General features: G+C 47.2%; 1 protein-coding gene across 3 annotated transcripts in view; it reads left to right on the plus strand.

The window, feature by feature from the left end:
* lig1 (ligase I, DNA, ATP-dependent) overlaps positions 1 to 24798 on the plus strand; it is a 50299-nt gene that overhangs the window by 12131 nt on the left and 13370 nt on the right. For all 3 annotated transcript variants that reach the window (XM_086153494.1, XM_086153495.1, XM_086153496.1), the window contains exons 5-22: positions 33 to 176; positions 2608 to 2805; positions 2889 to 2994; positions 4923 to 5009; positions 6176 to 6232; positions 7002 to 7060; positions 7415 to 7528; positions 7701 to 7867; positions 8218 to 8294; positions 8508 to 8599; positions 10205 to 10304; positions 10411 to 10496; positions 11395 to 11510; positions 15755 to 15850; positions 19452 to 19562; positions 21089 to 21160; positions 22971 to 23115; positions 23607 to 23689. In XM_086153494.1, the coding sequence (XP_086009620.1) occupies positions 33 to 176; positions 2608 to 2805; positions 2889 to 2994; positions 4923 to 5009; positions 6176 to 6232; positions 7002 to 7060; positions 7415 to 7528; positions 7701 to 7867; positions 8218 to 8294; positions 8508 to 8599; positions 10205 to 10304; positions 10411 to 10496; positions 11395 to 11510; positions 15755 to 15850; positions 19452 to 19562; positions 21089 to 21160; positions 22971 to 23115; positions 23607 to 23689 (1910 nt within the window). The remainder of the gene's footprint in view (positions 1 to 32; positions 177 to 2607; positions 2806 to 2888; positions 2995 to 4922; positions 5010 to 6175; positions 6233 to 7001; positions 7061 to 7414; positions 7529 to 7700; positions 7868 to 8217; positions 8295 to 8507; positions 8600 to 10204; positions 10305 to 10410; positions 10497 to 11394; positions 11511 to 15754; positions 15851 to 19451; positions 19563 to 21088; positions 21161 to 22970; positions 23116 to 23606; positions 23690 to 24798) is intronic.

Below are 24798 nucleotides of genomic sequence, written 5' to 3' on the forward strand. Positions count from 1 at the left end.
CTTTAACAGAATGACTCTCCCGACTTTTGCAGCGCGAAAGATGTTCCCCAAGAGGAAGCTGGATGAGAGCAAGGGCACCGGCGAGAGCCAAGAAGGGGATACTACCGCCGCCGCCCCAGAGGTACAGGGTCAGCAAAACAAACGGCCTCGTGTGGAGAGCAACGCCAGCGGTGCAGGTGAGGCTCCCTTTCAGCTGCCAGCCTTAAGAGAGTTCGGCGCCAGCCCAGGAGGGGGAAAAAAAAACCTCAGCCAGGGTGAAATCTAACTGGAGTGGTTCCAGTATTTGCAAAGCTGTTAAGCTGCACAAACACCTACTCAATCCCAGGCTTGGAGGAGAAGGAAAGCATGGCGAGGCAGCAGACAGTCGCTAATAAGGATCATTAGAACACAATTACGGGGAAAATGCACCTTAAACACTGTTGATTTATTTATTTATTCATTTATTTTTCAAAATCAGACTATTTTGAAATAAACACTTGTGGTTGTCCTCAAAACCCAGTGGGATTGGAGAGGGATTTTTTGCCCCTTCATGAGCTGCTCCTGTTCCAGGAAGTAGCCTCTTCCAGGGGGGACTGTTTTTATTTTTTGCATTCCCACCGGCAGTGACCACAGGAGGTGCTTTGTCCGCGGCATGCATCTTCAGCTCCACATTCAAAATCAAAAACTCAGAAGAAGAACAAGAGGAAGACGACACAGACAGCACTGAGGTGGAAGCTTCCACGGCGTTCATGGAATAATAACCACGGACTGCCAGATGGGTCGGAGTGCTTCTACCTTCTCCCTGCACTGCACGAACCCCGTTAGCCATTAGCTAACTCTGCACGTATTGCGGTCCAAAACGTTGATGTTCCTCTTCGTGCCCTGAAAACCCCTCTGTGGCATAGCAGGCCAGAAGATCTCTTTGTCACTCCATTTTTTGCCGCTTCTGTTTATTTTGTCTCAGGAAACATCTGACCAGTGACCGGGATAGATTTTAAAAATGGCACTAACCTCTTTGTAGCAGGTATCTGCTAATGGCTTTGGCTTATAAGTTCCAGCTCAGATGGTTCCAGGAGCTGAGGTCTTAGGTCTCTGGTTCCTCTGTTGTCCCAACGCAAGCAAGTTGTTCCCCTTGTGTAAAAGGGGGTGTAGATACACATAAAGTACGCCAACAATGTCAAAAAATGAAATATTAAACCGCTTCTACATGATAACAGGAGGAAAACGCCAAAGTGGCCGCATGTCAGCACGACTGTGTCTGCCAACGTACGTCTTTGCGAGAGATGTGACTGAGAAGAGGTCGATGGGTGGAAACAGATGCTCTACCGACGGTCGTAGTAGACAGGCGCTTTTCTATTACTATCCAATTACAAAATCCGCCACTGACTGATGAATCCAGCCATAATTGATTTGCCCCTCTGGGAATCGCCTGTCGCAGCCCCAGCGTGAACCTGCCGTGGTCCGGGAACAGCAGCTGGTGGCGGTAGCTTGCTAACTCAGGCGGAGTTGAAACGCGTAGCTCGAGGTTCAGATTGCAGGCGGCGCAGGAGCCAGTAGCCTGGAAGGAAAAAGCAGAATTTTAGATCACAATATTCGGTTGTTTGGAGTTTTTGTTTTCCTGGTGGGGAAAAAAAAAAGAGCTGTACTGGGGTGAAGGTTCTCTGCTTAGATCAGGGAGCATCTGCGAGCAGACAACAGAGGACAAGGTGGGGAAGAAGGAGGTGAGACACTGAGGAGAAGCCTGGAGGTTCCTCTTTGGGAGCGAGGAGGATGGAGAGGATCAGGAATTCCAAATGTTCTGGAGACAGTCACACTGAGATGGTTCGAACATGGACAGGATGCTAGGGTTGTAGGTTTGGACGAAGATTGGACAGGAGGTTTATGGATGGTCAAAAAGAGAACAGGAAGTTAGATGGTGTGAGAGGAGGGTGTTAGATGGACGGAGATGATTGGCTGTGGCAACCCTGAAGGCAGGGGGAGGAGAGGATGATGATGAAACAGTTTCTGTCTTTACTCAAGAAAAAAAGTGCCCATATTTTTGTCGATGCAAGCTAACCCTCCTCACACCACCTGGAAGACCAGCTCGCAGATTTACAGATGGCGTGAACTTGGTGTGAGACAGGTGGATGCAGAGGAGAAGGTTAGACGGAGGCAGATGATTGGCTGTTGCGACTGCACTGCGTGTGCCAATAATGCATGTGCTGTTTAGCTAGTTGCCGGTTTAAAGTCCAGGGCTATCTTCTCAAAGGTTCGGCCGGGAGGAGCGATGATCCCGGCTTCCGCGGCGCCCGCTTTGAATCGTAATCACCTACTCAGTGGAGAAAGAGGAGGTTTTTATTTACCTGGGCAGCCGCCCAGCGGACTGGGGAAAGCCTCCTGAAATTAAACACTAATAGCTGTTTTTTTGCTTTATTTTTCCCCAAAGCCCAAGTCATCACTCACTCGTGAGTGGGGCAAAAAAAAAATTCACATGCATCTTGGTGGCTGATAAGAAGTTTGCCGGCGGTAATTTTCTTTCCTCGCTGACTCTCGGTTGAAAGGAAGAACCTGGCAGTTTTATCCAGAATTGAAAGCCACCTTCAAACACACACACAGGAAGAAGAGCCGCCTCTTTCTCTGTTTCTGCAGGGACGGCCGACGAGCCCGCCGAGGTAGGAAGCGATGATGATGACGAGAAGAAAGAGGCGGGACGGGATGGTGGAGAGGAAGCTGAGAAGAAGACAGAGACGGATGATGGGAAAGAGGCTGAGGACAGGAGCGTGAAGAGTCAAACGGCGAAAGTGCAGAAAGAACCAGCTAAAAAAAACCCCATCAGCAGTTTCTTTGGTGCGGATGCCATAATTGTATTGTGCTTTTTTTATGCCGCCGCAGCTGCTTTCCTCTGTGTTCACTCTTTTCCCCCATGGTAGCTCCCAGGAAGGCGGTGGTCAAGGTGGGGAAACCAGAGAAGGTCGATGGCGAGGCAAAGGAGAGTACAGAGAGGACGCCGACAGAGCAGCGCGGCGACACCAAAGGGTGAGAACGCCATCGGAAGTGGCGGCGGTGAGCCCGACAGGCCCCCTGTCCAGGCGTCACACTGCCTTCATAATTCTTCATATTTCCTCCGCCGTCCTTGGTGGCTTTTGTTTTTGCCTCCTCTGACGGACCGAACCAAAATCTTTTTTTGGGGAGGGGCTTTAAAAAAAGAAAAGATTAACTGCCGCGACCGAAGAGGGCTGGTTGCAAATCCTCGGCTCGACACGCGCTAGGAAAAACATTTCGGGGCCCTGAACAAATAATAGCTTGTCACGTTTTTTTTTTTTTTTTTTTTATGTTTTTGAGCCGGAGTTGACGTATAGGTGTTATCCGGGTGGAGGCGCCGCCACCAGGATAGCTGTTCCACCTGAAGGCACCAGCGGCGAGTGTTTCCACATATAAACAAGGGGTTATGAATCCAGCCGAGCCTGTAGATTGGCGGCAAGGCGTCCTGTCTCTGGGACGCTGGCTGTAAACGTCTGCATGTTTGATTTATGGGGGGAATTCACGCCGGTAAGAAATGGCGGGTTTGTTTTTTCGCAACAGCCAATCACCTCTCCTCGTGTCATCTTTCCCTGCATCCAATGTATTCCCGCTCTGATTGGCCAGTGAATGACGTCCGAACAAGAATCAAACACGCCTGCAGGAGCGCTACGTGTTGGTATGGCGGCTGCTGCTGATCCACCTCAATGCCTAAAGCCCCACACCCTCTCATTCATTCAAACATCATATCAAGACATACAACCATTCTCCCTCTCATTCACATGTCATATTGACAATGAACCATTAATCCTTTCCTGCTAAAGCCATTTGAGACATAACCATTCACTCATGTCATCAAGACATACAACCATTCACCCTGTCGATCACGTGTCACATAGAGACATAGAACCTGTCACCCTGTCATTCACATAGAGGATTCACCCTCTCATTCATATATCATAGAGACATAGAACTATTCAGACAACTTTATAGAGATATGCAATCATTCACCCTTTATTCTCACACCCAATTGAGTCCCAGCCATTCATTCATGTCATAAAAAGACATACAGCCATTCACCCTTTCATTCACATGTCATATAGAGACATTTAACCTGTCATTCAAATGTCAAATAGTGACATATAACCATTCACCCTTTCATTTTCACATCATATTGAGACACAATCATTCGCTCATGTCATATTGAGACATACAACCATTTACCCTCTCATTCAGACATCATGTGGAGCCATACAACCATTCACTATCTCATTCGAAGGTCTTATAGATGTACAGCCGTTCACCCTTTCATTCATACATCTGTGCAGTTTAGGGTCTCCTATAACTCTTGTATGTTAAGCCCCCTTGTCATGTGGGTATTGAACCTGCGACCGTCTTGCCGCCAGGCCGAAGTCCAACCGTGGCATGTGAATGTGACGGGGTGTAAAGCACTCTATAGGAGGAGACCGTTCACCTGAAGGTTCCTTCAACCGTCTCGAGCTGCACGTTCTGCTCGGAACATTTATGGATTAAACAGCAATAATATTAATCTGTTTTTACAGTTGAAGCCTTCAGGTCTGTGTGCTTCTCCTGAGTTAGCGGCTAATGGCCCAAGTACAGTTGAATTAAGTAGAAAACTCTTTCGCTTATTTTTACTTGTCTTTTTACTTGATGAACTCGGCTGGAGTTCATCTCCTTCCAATATCACGCTGCCGCTGCAAACTTTTCCAGATATTCCCCCTGAAAGTCATTATATTTCATTCTGGGTAACTTAAAAAAAAAAAAAAAAAAAATTATTATTGATTTACATAGATTTTTGACTACAAATAAAATCTCAAGTCGCCATCAGCACCCGCGAGATCTGCCGCTGTCACTTATTCATTGTTTTTTTTTTTTTCTTCTCTCTCTCTTTCACTGTCTCCCTCTCTAACCCCTCCACCCCAAAGGGAGTGTACCTCAGGCCAGACAGACTACAACCCGTCTCGACCCAACTACCACCCCGTGGAGGACGCCTGCTGGCAGCAGGGCCAGAAGTGAGTCCGCCCACGCTACGCGTGGCCATAGAACATCCTTACTCCGGGGTCGACTTCCTTAGCACGAAAATAAACTGCGGCGTGATTGGTCAAAGGGTTTTCACTCCCGCCTTTGGATATATGGAGGCAGATCCTGACGATGTGTTTTTTTTTGTTTTTTTTTAAGGCTCATTACAGTGCTAGGTTTTAACACCACGGGGCCTGCAAATAAAATATTTATTACTTTAATCTTCTGCCAGGTTGCTTTAAGCTAATCTTCTACGATAATAGTTTATTATTTAAAAAAAGGAGATATTAGCTTGTGATTTCTGCAGCTTGTTCTGTTCTTTTTTTCCTCCATAAATATCTTTTAAAAACAAAAAATCTTTGTTCCCGTGAGGCAATCCGCAACAGATAATCATTAAGAAAAATAAAAAAATCAAGAGGATTCAAATCTCCTGACCGGAGACATCTTCTGACGGGAAAACAAACATTTTTTTTTTACTCAAGGACGCTGTGCGATTGCAGCGCCGTGCTCTAGATTGTCCAATTTTGTGTCTGAGTGCTTCATCAGGAGGGGAAAAAAAAAAATCTCCTAGGTGATTTTTATTTGGCGATTAAATCCACATTTTGCTGCTGCGCTTTTCTTTTCGCTATCGTGAGCGAAAACATCTGAAAATTAAAGATAGACCCAAATCCTGCGCTCAAAGCGGAATTATACCACTTATTTATCCAAGGTTTTTTTTTTTTTTTCCCTCCCTCCTGGTTCTATTTATCTTTATCTTTTTTTAAAAATGCCACAAACTCAGGTTGCCCCTCCCGGGCCCGTCCAACTCGGGTTTACCAATGTGACATTGTTAGCGAGCTAGTCGTTAGCAAGGCAACGAGGCAGGTGTTAGTAATCGTATCTGCAGCATTGGCTTGTTGATTGTAACGTCAAACTTAGTTGTGTTGTTGCACGGTCAATCCACTAGAGGGCAGTGCGGAGCATTTAGTTGCATTTCAGACAATAACAAACTTGGTGATGTTGCGCCGCCAACATGCTGCTTTTAATATATTGCATAAATTAGGAAACGTGCAGTGAATACCGGATCGCGTAACACACACTGTATTTGCAGAGCATGAGTGTTAAACGAAAGTGCACTATGTGTCCACGGTCAGCTAACTGCCTGCTCCTTGCTCTCCAGAGTGCCATATCTGGCGGTGGCCCGCACTTTTGAGAAGATCGAGGAGGACTCTGGGAGGTGAGCGCAAAAGCACCTTCTACACCCAAGTTTTCAAATCGACAGCCCGCGCCCTCTTGCGGTCAGTCGAGGACTGCAACCTCCTAAAGGGGAGTTTTCAGAAGTAGTATTACATTTTTACTTCTTTTCTGTGGAATTTTCTTTGAATTTGCGAGCAAGAAAAAAAACATTTATTGGTAAAAGAAACCCTGTATCCTGGGGAGGAAGTTCTCGCTTCAGCTCTGAGTGACTCAAGTGGGAGTGGGGAGACGTCGGCATAAAAGGTGTCTTGAGTTTCTGTCATTTGTGTTTATTTTGTTTTTCAGATTCAATGTCCAAAGACCTGATCAGAACCCAGATGAGGAATAAATTTTAGAATGTCTCAATGATTTTATCTAACATTTGCAGGGGTGGTGTTCTTTTTTTATCCATCCCCCTTCTTTTTTCTGAAAGTTTGAGCTTCAGCTGTGAATAGATAAATCCCTCTCGCTGCCAAAACATAAAAATCCCTGTCCCGCAACATTGATTTAAAAAAAAAAAATACAATTAAAGAAATCAGGGCTGGTGAATGCTAGCTGCAAGTGTGTCACGTGATAACGATGACATAGCATGAATTAGCATTTTATTTTTGCGCGAGGTAAGTTGGCGATTTGGATTTTGTTTTTTGAACGTGACAGATGTTGGAGGTCTGGAAGATCATAGCTGGAAGTAAAGGGGACAGGAAGCAGCTTTTTGTCCTGGGTTTAACTTTCCTCCCTCGTCTCAACCCCGCCTTGTTATCGTTCGGCAGGCTGAGGAACATCGAGACGCTGTCGAACCTGTTCCGCTCCGTGCTGCTCCTCTCTCCAGGTGATCGCCGCTTTATCTCCTCCCCGTGATGCATGCCGATGTTGCCGCGCCGGCATCTGGCTGCCAGACTCTCTATCAAGGAGATGATGATAAACCCGGGGTTTTACATTAAACGGTCTGGGGGGGGGGGACTCAATCCATTGAAGTGTGTGTGTGTGTGCTTGTGCGTGTGTGTGTGTAAGACCGGGGCGCTACCTGTGGGATCCTGTTGATACATTTTGTATCTGAGGCTGCTTTTTTTCATTTATAATGTCAGGTGTTGTCTGTGATTGTACGTGAGCGGGTTTGAGGTGTGTGTGTACATGTGCCTCTGTCCTTGCCGCTGTTGAAAATGTGATGTTATTTACTTCCCAGATGACCTGCTGTGCTGTGTGTACCTGTGTCTGAACCAGCTGGGCCCCGCCTACCTGGGGATGGAGCTCGGTGTGGGAGAGACGGTGCTGATGAAAGCGGTTGCTCAAGCAACTGGTAACGCACGCGCACTCACTCACACGCTCACACACACACACATGTGCGGACACAAACACACACCACTTTGTTAAACCAAAAACAACTCAGTTGCGTGTTTTCCCGGCTTTCTGCCAATGCCGTCCTCGCCTGTCACCCACCACGATTTACCGCACTTGTCTTCCGTTTCCAGGGCGACAATTGGACAAAATCAAGGCGGAAGCGCAGGAGAAAGGGGATCTGGGCCTCGTGGCCGAGAGCTCCCGTAGCAACCAGCGAATGATGGTGAAGCCGGCCAGCCTGACGGCAGGGGGCGTGTTCAGGAAATTGAAGGAAATTGCAAGCATGAGTGGGAACTCGGTGAGCCGCCGAAAAACATTTTCATTATATTCTGGAAATACTATTTTTAGGCCTTCTGGGCGGACGGAGTAAGGAAATATTTATGTATCAGAAGAGAGACCTGTCTGTTATTTACTGGATAGGGAATGGAGGGATGTCGTGGGCTCCTGTCTGGAATCTTTCAAGCAATTAGTTCCTTCCCCGTCACTTTGCTGCCGGGTTTTTTTTATGCTCCGGTTGGAACGTCTGAGTTTAGGGACACTGGTGACCCGACACACTCTCTCTCTCTCTCCCTCTCCTTTTTTTTTTTTGCATTCTGTCTGTCCTTGCTCGTCGTCTGTGAATCTCAATTTCCCCGCCGCCTGCCTCAGGCCATGAATAAGAAAATCGACATCATCAAAGGCCTCTTTGTGGCGTGCCGCTTCTCCGAGGCCCGCTATATAGTCAGGTAAAAAAAAAAAAAAACACACTTACACAGCACACACACGTCTGGCCATGTGTGAAACCGCAGCTGTGCGCACACACATGATCTCGACAGTAAACCGTCAGTAAATGGACACATGCTGCCACGCCTTTGTAGCTAGCTGTGCGTGTGTGTTTGCACTCAGAAGTGGTTGCACATCAGAATGACAGCAGCCAGCGTTGTGACTCTCATTTCTAGGTCTCTCGCAGGGAAGCTGAGGATCGGTCTGGCCGAGCAGAGCGTCCTGTCAGCGCTGAGCCAAGCCGTGTGTCTGACGCCACCCAATCAAGGTGTGTGTGTATGTGCGTGCGTGCGTGCGTGCATGCTTGTATGCATTCCTCTTGACAGCCTGGCAACTGAGATATCGTAGAATCGAAACATTATTTTCCGTCATAAATAATCTGAGAGGCGTCAAACAAGACGCTCAGCTAGCAGACGCTAATCTCTCAAACCAGATGCGCGCTGCTTTGAGCCTTGTCGCTAATGGTTTGATCAATTTTCTCCCAATAATTTATTTGTTTTGGGCTTTTCATTAAGCACAGGAAACCCCAATGTAGGTGAATAGTTAGCCGCGATTATTGGCGGTATTTAAAAGGCAGAACCTATATATACACATTTTCGTCTTTTTCCGGTTTCCAGTTTGCCTACGCTGAGCATGGCACTAACCCACGTCCGGTCCCGCCGCACCGCGCAGCTAATCCACTCGGGATTTCAGCCAAGATTAGAGAAGTCAGCCGCTTGGCCATGTTCACAGGTGCCTTGTCGGGTGTGAGAGAATTTATCTTTTTTTTTTTTTGGGAGGACACAGTTTCACGTAGAATATCAAACCACTGACTAAATTAGCAAAGCTTTCATCAATTTTTTAGATGAAGAATGGAGGATGCTAGTGAGGGGAACCTGAATGTTACAGCAGCTAAAAATAACATCACATTTCTTCAGCCTTCATCCGGATACATTTTTTTTTTTTTTTTTAATTCAGAAGCTTCTCCACATGTAGTGGAACATTTGAACTATCCTCTCGGGATATTTAAATCCGCAGCCCGGGAAGTCACGCACCAAGGAGAAAAAGGTGTTGTGTTAGAGTGACTTAAGGTGCAGTAACACGTTTTATTTATGGCTCCATGATTAAAGGGGTGTTAAAATCTTCTAATTAATAAACCAAGCGCACGGGAGAAAATGTCAAACTTTGCACCCGTCGGCCAAGCTCAGCTCTGAGGTGCGTCCGGGTGAAAATCAAATCGCGCCAATGCGCCACACTAAAAATCATCTCAATCGGTTCGTATGGCTGGGTTCGCTCGCAACAATGGGTGCACTTTCATATGAGTCAATTAGAATTCGCATTAAAGATTCATTTACTTGTCTGTTTATTTTACTGGAACGTGTTTGTTTATATTATTTATCTCACCGTGGTGCTGTGTGAAGAACTCTGGAGATGCATGGCAGCTATGAGGTGTGATTTAGGAACTCCAGGTGGAGGTGGGAGAGCATCAGGGATCTGCTCTGGGCCCCTCATTGTTTGCTCTGGTGATGGACAGATGAGGTTAGAGAGGAGAGAGGAGGAATGAGAGGATCAGGAAGGAAACCAGCAGGGAGGGACAGCACATGGTAGTTGATATGGAGATATGTCACACTGAGATGGTTTGGGTCTGGACGGAGGAGGGATGTTGAAGATTTGGGTGCTGATGTTGGAGGTCTGGAGGAAGACCTGGGAGGATGTTCATGATGATTGGTTGTGGCCCAACCTCGAAGGAGAAGATATTTTAACCCATAATTGAATCACATGAAATCATTCCTTCATTCACACATTCAAATGGATTTTGCTGTTCTGCGACCAAAATCACATCATCTCCCCCTGAGTCACGGACTGATCCTGTTATGACCCGCGTTCCTTGCAGGTTCCCCCCCTGCTGTGACGGACGCCGGGAAGGGGATGAGCGCCGACAGCAGGCGGGCGTGGATTGAGGAGAAGACGCTCCTCCTCAAGCAGACCTACTGGTAACCGAAATCCTCGGGAAGACTGCGGGAGCTCCTCGCGCTCCTTCTCCCTCCTTTCATTTCGACCGATATCGATTTTTCTCTTTTTCTTCCTCCTGCCGTTCAGCGAGATGCCCAATTACGACGTCATTGTCCCCGTACTGCTGAAAGAAGGCATAGATCAGCTGCCCAATCACTGCAAGCTCACTCCAGGTAAACAACCAATCAGGTGGCGGCGATTCAAAACGCCGTTTATCGATTTTTTTTTTTTTTTTTTTTCTTAATTTTGCTTTTTTTTGTGCTCAGCGGCGGCAAGGCGCTTATTTTTAGTCGAGTCATTTATCACACCAGGATAAAGATAGCACTAAGCTAAAGGATTAGCTCCCGGTTACTTTGTTGCTGAGCTATTTGCGATAAGAAAATGCCAGTAATTAATTCCAACAGCCTTTTGAACACTGCAATATTGGCTGTCATTTGTTAATTTTTTTATAAATTATTATTTTGGCGGGTGAACAATTGGGCTGTTCCTTTTGCTGAAGCGTGAGTTAAAGGCACGATTTTTTTTTTTTTTTTTTTTTTTTTTTTTTCTCTTCTCTCCGCTCTCTTTTTTGGATGGGTATAAGCCAGCCTGGACAAAATGTTCATCCTGTCATATCTGGCTCGGCGCTCTGGAGGCTGTAATTAAAAGAATTTGTTTGGTGCATCCCTACAATATCGCTCCTCCTGCCGCGTTTGAAGCTAAGCAGCGCGGCCCCCGGGGTGGGGGACGTGAGTCAGAGAACTTTCAAATTAGGGCCAAATTAGAATACAAACAAACCCGTTTCCGTCGTGGAGATGGCGGCGGGTGTGATGCCGCGTGTCATGTTATTAAAGCTTATTTCACAGCTTCTGGGTTTCCCCAGCGAAATGCATCGGAGGTCTCCTAACCTGCGGGCCCCTCGGAGCAGCCATGCCCCTCGTTGCTCCCCCCCCAAGAAAATCCCAAACTTTTTCTCCAGTGAACTCATAATTAGTCCCGCATCTATTTATAATTCATAAAAATAAATAATGAATTAGCGGTAGCTGCCATGTTGCTTGCGCCCCGCTGACGGGCTCTCTCTCACTCTCTTAGGTATCCCGCTGAGGCCCATGCTGGCCCACCCCACCAAGGGGGTCGGCGAGGTGCTGAAGAAGTTCGACGAGGCCGAGTTTACCTGCGAGTACAAATACGACGGCGAGCGAGCGCAGGTGTGTGTGCGCAGGTGTGAAAGTGCAAAAATGTCTTTTTTTTTTTTTTCTTTTCGCACTGAGCTCTGCAGGCAGAAGAAGCCTGGCAGGGGGCGGGTGGGTTTGTTGAGAGGGAGACCAACATGAAGATGCTGCGGCGGTGGTGGTGAGGGAGTGAGACTTGAAGAAGCCTTGGCAAGAGGGAGATTGTAATGTAAACCCCTCCAGCTGAATTGTTAATTTTGGACAGTCACGCCAATGAAGTTCCTTTGAACTGAGCGGCGTGGAGGAGAAGACACGGCGGAGACAGAACAAATGACGTCCTCCTCCTCCTCCCCACGCCGTTGCCACTGCAGTGGACGCTACCCCTGGTGGCCAGCAGAGGGACTCGTGACACATCCCCTTGCAGACCTGTGTGTTTCTGTGTGTGTGTTTCTCTGTTAATGAGGCCTTTTGACGAAGTGCGATACCTGCGTGGGAACAGGTAACTGCGGTCCGCTCCCATATTTATCCTGTACTGCTATTTCCTTACGAAGTGTAATTGTCGGGGCCTGGGATGGGAGTGTTACTTAGCTGTCGCTCGTATTCTCACATCCTGGACAAATGATCCTGGACAAAAAAAAAAGCAGCGTCGTTAAACGTCTTGGACCTGTCGTCGTCATGATAGGACCCTGAATAAATCCGAGCTGGACGCTGACGTAACTCCTCGCACCTGCTCCCAGTGGCATGTGGGCATAGTATTAATGAAAACACTTTTAAATGCAGCTGCGATAAATCCCAGCGGTCCCGCTAACTCTAGAAATATGTTTCACACCCCATAGCAACACCCCCGCCTTAGTAACACCGACATGCAGCTCAGCTGACGTTCTCGGACGTTTCTTGGAATGAGGGTCCCTGTGGATGGGGTCCCTTGTTGTGGCATAGAACTTTCAGTGTGTTTTTAATGAGCGTTGTGCCTGCAAGAGGACCTAAAAACCAACACACACAGACACACATTCTAAACACTGCTTCAATCCAGAGATCAGCTGGCGTCTCGGGGAGGGGGTTGGCTTTTCATTTGCGGCGTGTTTGTGACTTTTTCTTTCAATGCGAAGCCTCTCAGGGAACATTGGGGATCTCAAACCGAAGAGTGTCTTTAATTTTGGCTTCATAAAAATCCAAAGCATAGTTTTGCAGCGAGCCTTTACGCATGAAGGTCGTCTTATAGCGCGCTTTCACACTTGGCACTGTGCAGGCGTTAACCGGGCTACTGCTAGCAACTTGGGGTTCAGTGTTTTGCAAGACAAGAATCAGACTGCCAGTCGTCCAATTGGAGGGAGGCATGTTTTGTGTGTGTTTTCTATAAGACATATGGTCTCAACTTCTAGAACACTTTGTAGAAAAGCACTTTACACTTCTTAGCATTCACACCAATAGTGGGGCTATGCTAGGTCCTAACCGGGATGTTGCATACCATCTTGGGGCTCAGTGTCTTGCCCGGGGACACGAGAAGCCCCAGGAATCGAACCGACAACTCTTCCAAACCCGGTGGCTGGAGAGAGTGTTTGGTAGAAAATAGCTGACTGATCTGGATGAATTGGCTAACACTGAGTTATCATGTTTTTTTTGTTTTTTTTTCTTTTGGAAACTTCCGAGTATGTGGCAGCTGCGCTGTGAAAGAAGTTACCCGGAAATGGAAGACTTGCAATTGAAGGAGAGAGAAAGAGAAAGAGTAATGGTCCAACGCACGAAGGAACCCTTTCTTTTTTACCCTCCATCCGCTGTAGTGTGTTAATATGGAAGAGGGGTTGTTATTTTTTTTTCTTTCTTTTTGATAAATTGTTCTGTAATGTTGGGTGATCTAAGGTGTGCACGCGCGCGCACACACACACACACACACACACACACATGCACTCGCTGAAAAAGAAATCACTGGAAGTGTTTGTTTTATTGTATTTTTATTCTTTTTTTTTTCACGTCCGCCTGCTGGCATTTCAAAGCTAACTGTATAAATTTGTCACGGCTCTTGGTGCGGCGTCACCTTCTGCCCATATATATATATAATATAAATAGAAAAATCCCTTTCTTCTATTGACTCACAGATAAGAGAAAAAAAAGTCAGACGGGCAATTACAGCTGGAAAAATGTACAGCGTCGGACACCAACCGTCACTTGTCCCAGTTGGCGATCATTGACATTCATGATAAGCTGGTTCTAATTGGGGGACGGAACTTTCACTTTCATCGATGACTCGAACAGATCGAACGTGTAAGGCTTCCCCTGACAGATGACGCAGGACACACACACACACACACACACACACACACACACACACACACACACGTTTGCACGCAAAATATTAGCATTGTGTTGTTATCCTCGCTGGTGTTGTGGACAGCAGCTTTTCTGTTTTTTTTCTTTTTCTAATGGCAGCATTTTAATTAGTGCGGTCGTGTCGGGGGAAACACACACCTTCACATACTCCGTAATTAAAGATACCGGGTGCTCTTTTTCGCCAGTCAGGAATTGAGTTTTTTTTTTTTTCTTTTTGTCTTGCAATAATAGATTGAAATAAAACCTTTGGGTAATTTCCTGCCAGCAGTTAACGCAGGGGTTGCGGCCTGGAATTATGGTTGACCTCAAACACACCTGTGACCATCCTTTAATATTAAATAGCGAAAACTTCAGTGCTTTTTCTCACATACGTTTATTTTTGATGTTTGACGCTGCGCCTTCCGACTGTGACAGTCAGCTGGATGCGGCGTGTCCTCGGAGTGAACCTGAAGATGGTGATGTCCCACTGTCGTAGCTAGCTCAACCTGACAGCCATAGAATCGTGCGTGTGACAATCTGTTACAGGCATCGGTACTGAGAAGCCAAACATCAGCGTTCCTTGTTGGCTCCAGAAATCTGGCTACTGCTCCCTCTGTGTGGTTTTGTTCCTGTTAGACATGTGATCACAGTATTCTTTGGGTAATTACACACACACAATGAGGAAATTCATTCATTCATTATTTAGACTTCTTATCCTGCAGGGTTTCAGGGGGTGACTGGGCGAAAGACAGGGTTCATCCTGGACCGGTCACAGGGCTCGCACTGACTTTCACCCTTTCATTCAAGCATCATAAAGGGACATACAACCAATCATCCTCTCATTCAAGTATTATATAGGGACATGCAACAGTTTACACTCGCACATCATATAGACCTGCATCCATTCCCCCTCTCATTTACATATATAGACATGCAGCCCTTCACCTTCTTATTCGAGCCTCATAATGTGCAGACATTCACCCGCTCATTCAAGCATCATTTATAGATATACAACCATTCACCCTCTCATTCATACGTCAGACATACAACCATTCATTCATATTTAAAAAAAAAAAAACTTTGTTTCCCCAATTGCCCCTCAGCGACAATAAAGATTTTTTTTTTATTCCATTTCATTTAGACATACAAACATTCACCCTCTCAATCAAGCATTATAACGAGACATGCAACTGGTCACCCTCTCATTCATACATCAGAGATGTGCAACCATTCACTCTTTTGCATATTATAGAGTGATAAAACACCATTCACCCTCTTATTCACACATCTCTACAATGCAGGGTCTTCACTGAACCTTCCACTTGTTTGGACTATGGGAGGAACCTGAGGAACCCTGAGGAAATGGGGAGAACATGGAGACTCCACACAGAGAGGCCCACTGCGGGAATCCAGCCATGGACCTTCCTGCCGGTGTTTTCTCTGTGTGGAGTTTTCGCGGTTCCTTCCTGGGTTCTCCTCATGTTCTCCGTCTTCCCACTCCAAAGTAGTCGCCATGTTAATTGAAGAAACTTACTTCTCCTTGGCGTGAATGAGAAGGTTGAACGTCTCTATAGGTGGCCCTGTGATTGACAGGTGAGCAGCCCAGGTTAAGCCCTGCCCCTCACCCCCATGTCAGCTGGGATTGGCTCGCGGTTGCAGACAATGAATAACCTGTTGCAACTCAGAGCAGACGTTGTGTTTGCTGAACACGTGTAGATTCCAGCCTCTCCTCTGCATCACCTCCATACAGACCATAATGCTGGAGGTCACCGCAGAAGGAGAATGGAAAATCACAGGCTCTTGATGTCGTACCGCCGGCGCCCGAGGCGAAGCCGGCGCCTCGGGCTGTAAGACATGGGTCAAAGAGGCATCGCCATTACACTTAAGTTTGTTTTTTTTTTTTTTTTCTTACAGCCTGGAGCACCCAGTGTTATTTTAGAATTAATCATCGATCCTTCTCCTTCCACCCACAGATCCACATCTTGGAGAGCGGCGAGGTGAGAGTGTTCAGTCGCAACCAGGAAGACAACACCACCAAGTACCCCGATATCGTCGCTCGCCTCCCCAAGGTAATGGCACCAGCTGAGAGAATGAGGTTCACCAAGTTCCTGTTTAGAGCGTCAGTGATTTGAATCGGTTATTCGATCTCAGTGAGAACTTTTAACGCTTCTTATTTTGTGTGGTTTCCAACGTTTTTTGGAATTTGGTTTTGGGAAGGGAGCAATGACATTGGGACAGCCTCCACGTTCAAACAACTCCTTAACCCCCCCGACCACCAAAATAAGTGTATGTTCCATGTTTTTTTTTCACTTTAAAACATTACTGGCAGAGGCTCCAGGTTCTCTGGGTCTCTGTGCTCCTCCCACTGTCCCCCCAAAAAAGTTCAGCAGGTTGGTATGGTGACTGATTGGCAGGTAAGCGGTCCGGCTAAAACCCCGCCTCCTGCCCCAATGCCATCCCTAGAGCAGCATAAATGGTATAACGAATAAACCTTTGTTTAAATCATTTCAAACTAGCAGTCAAATTACCCCAAATTGAAAAACATGAATTCAATCATTATATCAATCTTCACAAAATAATAACTGGCATTAAATGTGGGGGAAATAATGTAGAGGTCTGGAAAGGAGCAGGAGGGGGCCATTGTTTTTAAAAATGGCTGCTTGGGGCATCATTCCTGCAAGCCACTGGGAAACTTCCATGTGTTTGAGTTGGAGGCTTTCATCACGGAGCTTCTGTCAACACCCTAGCAAGTAACTCCTCTTTTCGCTAGAATGTACCGCCGCCAAAATAACTGGCGCTGTTACACACGCAGCAGGTGGAGGCTGACGGGGAAAAGTTAATTTTTGATTCACACACACACACACACACACACCTGCAGTTGTTCACAAATTTATACCTTTTTAACGCTAAAAGGGTGAACAGAATCTCGGGTGTTCGTAAGGTTGAATCTAATGAAGGAACCCGACCGGAAGTGGCTGGGAAGGCCGAAAGAGCGCCACCTCTGGTGAGAGATGGTACGTCCAGGTTGCTTGGCTTTAACTGGTTTTCCCTCCGAGTCATGTCACCGGCGTGAATGCTAATGCTGGAAAGGCCCACGCCGGTGACCTCTGGAGTCACATGGTTCCATCTCAGGGTTCAAATGCCTCGAAACCCCTCCCCATCCACAGAGGACCTCCAGAAGATAATGGCTTGATTAGATTTCTCAGCAGCAGGTCCCCAAAGGCTGAGCCCCCTCAGATGCGTCCCTCTCTGTTCCCCGGTGTCCTCCTCCTCTGATCATCCGTCCTCTCCCCATTGACACCTGCTCTCCTCCTCTTCATCCTCCTCCTGTCCTGTCACTCATCCCCAGCCTTTTGATCCGCGTTCCTTGTTCTCGCTCGCCTCTCCACCCACCGTCTCTCACCTTTTCCTCTTCCTGGTCGCCTTTTCAATCCTTCTGCCCTCCTCCTCCTCCTCCTTCTTCAGCTCTCTTGCGCCACGTCTCCTCTCACAAATGCTTTTTATCCCGCCCGTCCCACCTCCCTCTCTCCACCACAGTCCCGCAAATGGAATTCTTTTTTCAAAATCAAATATTCACGTCACATGTTTCCTCGTTTAAATTGCATTATTTCTTTTTTTTATCACTTTTTTTTGCGCATTTGTGTTTTGATTGCAATTCGCCAGGCCAATATGAGAAGTTTTTCTGGAGTTGAGGAAATTGATGGGCGGCGTCTCTAAAAGAAATCGCCGTAGCAACGTGTTATCTCAACGAGGAAATGGCAGCAGAGATGATCTGATTAGACCTTCACGGCACCTTGCTGCATTGTTTTACATTTTTGACGAGGGGGAGGGGGCTTACTGCATAATGATCCGAATTAAAACATTTTTGACATTAATATTAACGGGGCCACATGAATTGTTAATGGACACCTCACTTAGCCCCGATAACCTGGCGGAGATAAACGGCTGCGTTTGAGATAACGTTGTCAGACTGTCGCCAAACAGCGATCCGTCTCCTTCCCGCGGTCAGAGTCCCACCCAGTGGCTTCGGCGGCGTCTGATCGGAGGATGACATCGTGGAGAACGGCGTTCTGGCGCTGTGAGTGCCGGCGTCAGAGGGGAAGGAAAGGTTGTCTAAAGACGGCTGACCTCTCTGCTGCCCACAGAACAACGGCTTTGTGTGACTTATTCGTGATTATTCGTCCGTTCATTCATCATCCCCGCCGCCTGTGCTGCAACCTGTCGTTGGTCAAATGCGGGTTTTAGCCAGACCGGCCGACACTCAGCCATTCACCTTCTCATTCACATGTAATGAAAACATAGAAGCTATCATTCATGCATCATTTAAAGACATACAAGCATTCACCCTTTCATTCACCGTCAATGACAGACACATAAGCATGGATTCAAATGTTATAAACAAAACAAATAACCCTTTCACAAACATAGTTAGAGACCTACAACTTTTCACTCTCATTCACGCGTCACTCACACAGAAGACTTCCCCTGTGGGAATCAAAACCTTGGACCTTCTGGCTGTGAGGCTGTAGCGCTAACCGCCACACCACAGGCCGTCTCCATGATGGATGCATTGCGGACAATTCTTCACAAGGCTTCGGTCAGGGCGGGGGCGGGGGGGGACGACTCGTCCTCCAGCCTTCTCCTGTGGAGCATCTCGTCCAGACGTGTTGCACATCATCAGACCGTGACACGCCATTACAGTGTAATTAATAACGCTAATTGAGCCCCTCGCCCGTCTTGGGGTCTGTTAATGTGCTCACTGGAACAGCTGTGACTGAGCAGAGCTGGGGAGGGGGTTGGAAAGGGGGGGGGTTATTAGGTTGATCAATTGCACCTGCGTTCACCCCCTCCCCACACTCCAAAACCCACCCGCTGTGATCCTCGTCTGCTCAAGGAGCCCCTTCTATCTGTGCTAAAATTAGCTGTGGGGATGCAAAATTAGGGCGTGGTGGTCAGCGCTGTCCATGCACAGCAAGAACAAGAAGGTCTCCCGGGGGTAGGGGAGATCCTGAATTGCCTGGGTGAGTGGATGAGAGGGTGAATGATTGTAGGTTTATGAGGTGTGTATGAGAGGGTGAATGGCTGTATCTGATGTATCAATGAGACAGTGAATGTTACTTGACCCTAAATGATGAGAATGAAAGGGTGAATAGTTGTAGGTCTCTACAGCATATGATATAAGTGAGAGGGTGAATGGTTTTGTTTGACATTTCAGTCAATGGTTCTCTGTCTAAATGACTTGGGAATGACAGGGTGAATGATTGTATGTCTGTAAATGACAATGAATGAGAGGGTGAACGGGTTTATGTATTTTACCTGTGAATGAAAAGGTGAATGGTTGTCAGTCTGGATGTATGTGAATGAAAGAGTGACCGTTTTGTTGATATTGAAATGAGTTGATTGTTTAATTTACGATGAATGAAAGGGTGAATTGGTGTATGTCTAAATGACATGGATGAGAGGGTGAATGGTCGACTAAAAGACGATGGATGAGAAGGTGGATGATTGCATGTTTAATTTACGATGAATGAGAGGGTGAATGGCTGTATGTCTCTATGTCACCAGCCTAAATCCCAGCTGGGGTATGTGGCACAGTGAATGAATGAATGAATGAATGGATAGCCCTTTATAAATAATAAAGTGTAGACGACCCTCTGTGTCCCTGTACAGGTGAAGAAGAGCTCTGTGGTGTCCTGCGTCCTGGACTCAGAGGCCGTGGCCTGGGACCGCGAGAAGAAGCAGATCCAGCCCTTCCAGGTCCTCACCACCCGCAAGAGGAAGGTACACATTGGGCGGAGGGAGGGGGGGGTTGGGAGGTGACGGCCAAGAGGCATGGATGATAGAGCTCAACCATGGAGGGACCAAGAGCTGTCAGGAGGTGGCGGGAGATTGACACGTGGAAGAAAAAGGGGGGGCGGGAGGCCGGGCATCGCCAGATCTCACTTTCAGCAGGTTCTGATCAGTGTGACGGCTGCCCTGCCCCGCCCCGTGCTAATCACATCAGCCCTCACCTGCCGCTCTCTCTTCCCCCTTGAATGACAACCCGGGAAATTAAGAGCGCGGGGACGACTCTGCGGTTACCCAGGAAACGGGGGCGGGGTGGAAAATTGGTGGAAAACGACGGGAGGGTGGCAATATGATCCCGCTGTGGGAAAAGTGAAAAAGATGATGGCGTGATTCGCCGCTCCAGAGACACAGCATCCAGTCTTTTTCTTTTTTTTTTTTTGAGTGGAAATGAGATGAGAGACGATAGAAAGGAAATTAATGGCGCTGATGAGGGTCCGGTCAGGTGCGTGATGCACCTGACCCTCATCAGTTGCTCAGAACTTTGGGACATGCTGAAAAGATAGGAGAGCCGTCTCGTTTTTAAAATCTCCAAACCAGATTCATAGTCACCACAGCAATGAGCCATTATTGTCCAAATGGAATTGGCCTGTTCGTTTATGCGGGCAGCAAAGCAAACGTCTCTCCGATGTTGAGTTCTTGCAGCATCAAACGTGCTGGTTCCTGAAGGCCTCTGGAGCATCATCCAGACCTGGGTCATCAGACTATACCATCTGACTTGATGGAATAGGTCCATTACAACACTGAACTGCGAGATTAGTGGTTTGTTTTTTTTACAAGTCAAACTGCAGTTAAGGAGTGTTAATTTGGAGCCTGGCTGTTTTCTTTGCGCGCTGCCGCTTCCAGAGAGGCTTAGGACGTCAGCAACATCTGGCAATCTGGCAAGGAGGAGTTCTTCATGCTTTTCCTCCTTATTATGGTGTTGTTGACAACAGGAGCGTTGATTTTTTTTTTCTTTTTGTTTGTTTTGTGTTTTTTTGTTTTGTTGCAGCTCCTGAATGATTATAATTACAACAACCCCAGCACCAAACTTTGCCAGACATGAATTCTCTCACATGGAGAGAAAAAAAAAAAAAAAAAAAAAAAAACGCCCGGAGTGGGGGGTGGGCACGGCCAAAACAAGACCGCCAGGGAAAAAAAACAAATGTGGCGTGAATAATGCAGCGACTTGTCCGGAGTAAACGAGCAGAATAAACAAGGAGGGGAAGCGAGAGGGGGTGAAGGTGGTTGATGGCGAGGAGGAGGGTGCGAAGATGGCGTGCGCTGTGAAAAGTGCGTGGGTTGGTTAGCACGCAAAGGCGAACCAGGGTGAAATCAAAGAGCCCTTTTTCTTCCGAGTCCCAAGGTTAGATGTAGCAATTTGTGAATAAGATCTGTCTATTTACATATTTTCGTCGAGATTCGGGGGGGCGGAAATATTAAAATGTGTGTGTGTGTGTTTGCGCTTTGATGCTTCCCTGCAGGACGTGGATGCTTCAGAGATCAAAGTCCAAGTGTGTGTGTACGCCTTTGACCTGCTCTACCTCAACGGCGAGGTAAGTTGCGTCGCCGCCGAGGGGGGAAATTGTTGCTCGGGCTCCTCGCATCGTGCTCCCGTTGTCATTTTAAATGGCTGCGTGTCCACACACACACACACACACAAACAAGGCGCAGGCACGCGTATGTGCGAGTTTATTGTTTGGGAGCCTGCCGCCCCTGCCAAGACGCCAACAATGTCCCTGAATGCCAATGATAGTGCTGCTGGGGGCCGTAACTAGATAATGATTGTGACGCTCATTGTAATTCTGGCGCGGCGAGCCGGAGCATCTGAGTCTGTGCACGGACGAGAGGTGGAGGGAGATAGAGAGATAGCAGGAGAGAGAGGGGGAGACCATATGTTGAACCGTGCGTCTGGCAGATTGCACGCAGTGAAGTGCTGTACGTGGACCATCCTTGTAGCCTCCTCCCTAAAATTCGGCACAGTCAAATGCAAATGGCTTTGTTTCCACCAGCGCCGGGCGTCTTTCCCCTGTTGGACCTCGACAAAATTGCATAATTAAGACGCCCACATCTCCTTCCGCACCTGATATGGTGTTTATGTGAAAAATTACAGATATAATTTTCATATATAAAAAGATTTTTCTCAGCAGGCGCATTATGCCATGTCATTTTTACGCTGTCGTTCCAACCGGCTGGACGCCGCATTCCGCCCGGCACCGAGGTCAGCTGTGACACCCTCAGTCGCCCCGGGAGACCACCGTCACCCCAACGAACACCTCTTGTTTTTTATGCAGCTGATTCAAACTGTTCTCGACTGAGTAAAAAAAATACCTCTTGCATCACAGTTCTTCACAGTGACCTAAATTTGTGGGTGTGGGTGTGGGTGTGTGTGTGTGTGGCAGGGGAAACCACGTTGACTGGCGCAGATTTAATCGCAATATTTTTTGCCCACAGAATTTTTATTGGTTTTGGCGACAGCATCGCCGGTAACCGTGGTAACAGCGACATTGAGGTAAATATGGGAAGCGGAGGATGGAGATGTGGAGGTTGTCCTTGGGGAGGGAGGAGGATGGAGAGCAGCAGAGGGACAGCACATGATAGATGATCTGGAGCCAAAGGAGGGATGGTAAGGATCTGGGTTGGAGGTGAGGTTGGAGCTGCCAGCGCAGGAGGTCCAGAGGAAGACCAGAGAAGAGGTTTATGGATTGAGGGGAGGAGGACAGGAAGGTGATTGGCTGTTAGAGAAGAGAGGGTTAGAGGGAGGAATATAATTAGCCGTGGAAACCCCTGAAGGGAGCAGGTCAATAAAGAAGACGACGACAACATGTCTGGAGGTTCTCAGTCATCCAGCCCATGGTGATTCTTGTCAATCCTCTGGTTGTGGCAACTGGAATTTATTCATGTCAACCCTCAACTGAGAGGTTCCTAAAGTTCAGAAGAAGACAAAGAAAGACGAGGATGTTCAGTGGCTGTGTTAGAAACCTCACCGGCGCCTTTGTTTCAGCTGGAGCAGACATCTCTGCAGCCAGAAGGGCGGCGGTTCGATTCTCAGCTCCTGTCTGCATGCCTGAGTGTCCTCGGGCTAACCCCTGAAGGTTCTCCTCTTAGAGTGTGTGTGTGTGCGTGTGTGTGTTAGTGAGACAGGGTGGGGTGGTTGAGTGGGTTCCAAACACACGCGCCCTCAATTGTGCGCGAAACCCGCAAGCGCACACTCCAGACTGTGTGTGTGGGCAGCAAGTGGAGATGGCATTTCATCTTTGTCACTGAAGGGCTGCTAGCCATGGAGAGGAAACGGCTGTAATGATACCATTTTGCCATTTGTAATGATTGTTTTTTTGGTTTGTTTTTTTGTGTGTGTGAGTACAGTCCCTGGTTCGACAGCCGCTGTGTCGGCGTCGGGCTCTGCTGAGGGAGAGCTTCTCCGAGGTGGAGGGGGAGTTCTTGTTCGCCCGATCCATAGACTCCGACAACACAGAAACCATCGCTGACTTCCTGGAGCAGTCTGTCAGAGGTGTGTGTGTGTGCATGCGTGTGTGTGTCGGTACATGTGTGAGAAAGATAGAAAATGAGGAAGAGCTGCAAACGTTTTTTTCTTCCCATTTGAACTTTTTGTTGACATCTGTTAAATGCGTGTTTGCAGCCCTCCATCAGGCCTCATGTGTTTAAAACTTTCCGCCGTGTGTGTTCGTGGGCGTTTCGCAAAGAGGGAAAAAAAAAAGTTGTCTCACCGGCGCCTCTGCCTGCCTCTTTCATGTGTAAACGTTGATTGGAGCGTTACGGAGGAGTTGTTCTCCTCACCTTCCCCACGTCTCTTTTGTCTGGTCTCCACTTTGTAATCCTGTGTCTGGTGTGTGTGTGTTCTGTGTGTCTGCAGTTGTGAACATGTACTGGTTGTGTGTGTGTGTAACAAAAGACAGTTTTTTTTTTATGAAATGTCAATTTCTGTCTGCACAACCAGTACCTTGGTCCTAAGTCTGTATCTGTGTGTGGGTGCGTTCGAAGACTCCTGCGAAGGTCTGATGCTGAAGACTCTGGAGAAGGATGCCACCTATGAAATCGCAAAGCGCTCCCACAACTGGCTCAAGGTGAGACGCGTGCAGCGTGTCGGGATAAACACACCTGCGTAGGAATACGAGACACACACACACACAAACATACTTCAGTAACTACTCCTTCTTTGGGGGCGGCATGCTTGTCAACCTTTTCTCCTGCTGCAATTAAGAACCACACCAGGTTACAAACCACAATCTAATTGCACCCTCCAGCGTTGCACCTATGCCAAGAAAATAGGCCTTTTTTTCTTCCACTGCTGACATTTTCCAACAGTGATGCCTAATGATTGTCATCGCAATCAGGACGAAGTTGTTTCTACATCCCACACAGAGGTCGCGGCTCTACAAAATGGTGTTGTGCCGTCCATCCAAACAACCGTGGAACGATGATCTCTGCTGGCTCGGACTATCATGAAGACCAAAATAATAAAATTCTAAATTTGCAGGAGATGGATAAAATGTTATTTTTTTGGACGTTGGAAATGAATGGGTGAAGTTGGGGGTCCTTTTAGCAGCCTGTTGGAGGGCGGCATTATTCCATCTGAACAACAGCAGCGGCGGTGACCGACATGCCTTTATCTCCATCAGTTTTAGGATATTTGAATACATTATTAGCTCTCTTCACATCAGGTGTGTTGTTGGAAGTACATTCATTCATTTGTCCATTATCCCCGCTGTGCTTGGTAGAGAGGCTGGATTCAGCCTTCACACGTCACATAGAGACCGAAACGTTTATCCTCACACACATCTAGACAGCCTTTCACACTCAAGTGGTATAGACAAAGAAACATTCACCCTGTCATTGATACTACACATCATGTAGAGTATGTGATAGTGTATGATTCATACATCATATACACAGAAATCCAGCCATTCACATGTCCTATAGAGACATAAGGTCATTCACTCACTCATTCAAATGCCAAATGGAGACATGCAACTGTCACTCTGTCATTCACACATCATACAGACATGCAATCATTCACCTTGTCATTCACATGTCATATGTAACGAAATACAACCATTCCTCCTGTTCACATTCCATATAGAGATATAGTCATTCACGTATTCATTCACACATCATATGGATACAGTCATTCACTCACTCACACACTCATTCATTATATACAGTCATTCATTCA

This window comes from Fistularia commersonii, chromosome 10, assembly GCF_037954325.1.
Source record: "Fistularia commersonii isolate RoL2024-O1a breed Wild chromosome 10, RoL_Fcom_v1.0, whole genome shotgun sequence".
Taxonomy (NCBI): Eukaryota; Metazoa; Chordata; class Actinopteri; order Syngnathiformes; family Fistulariidae; genus Fistularia; species Fistularia commersonii.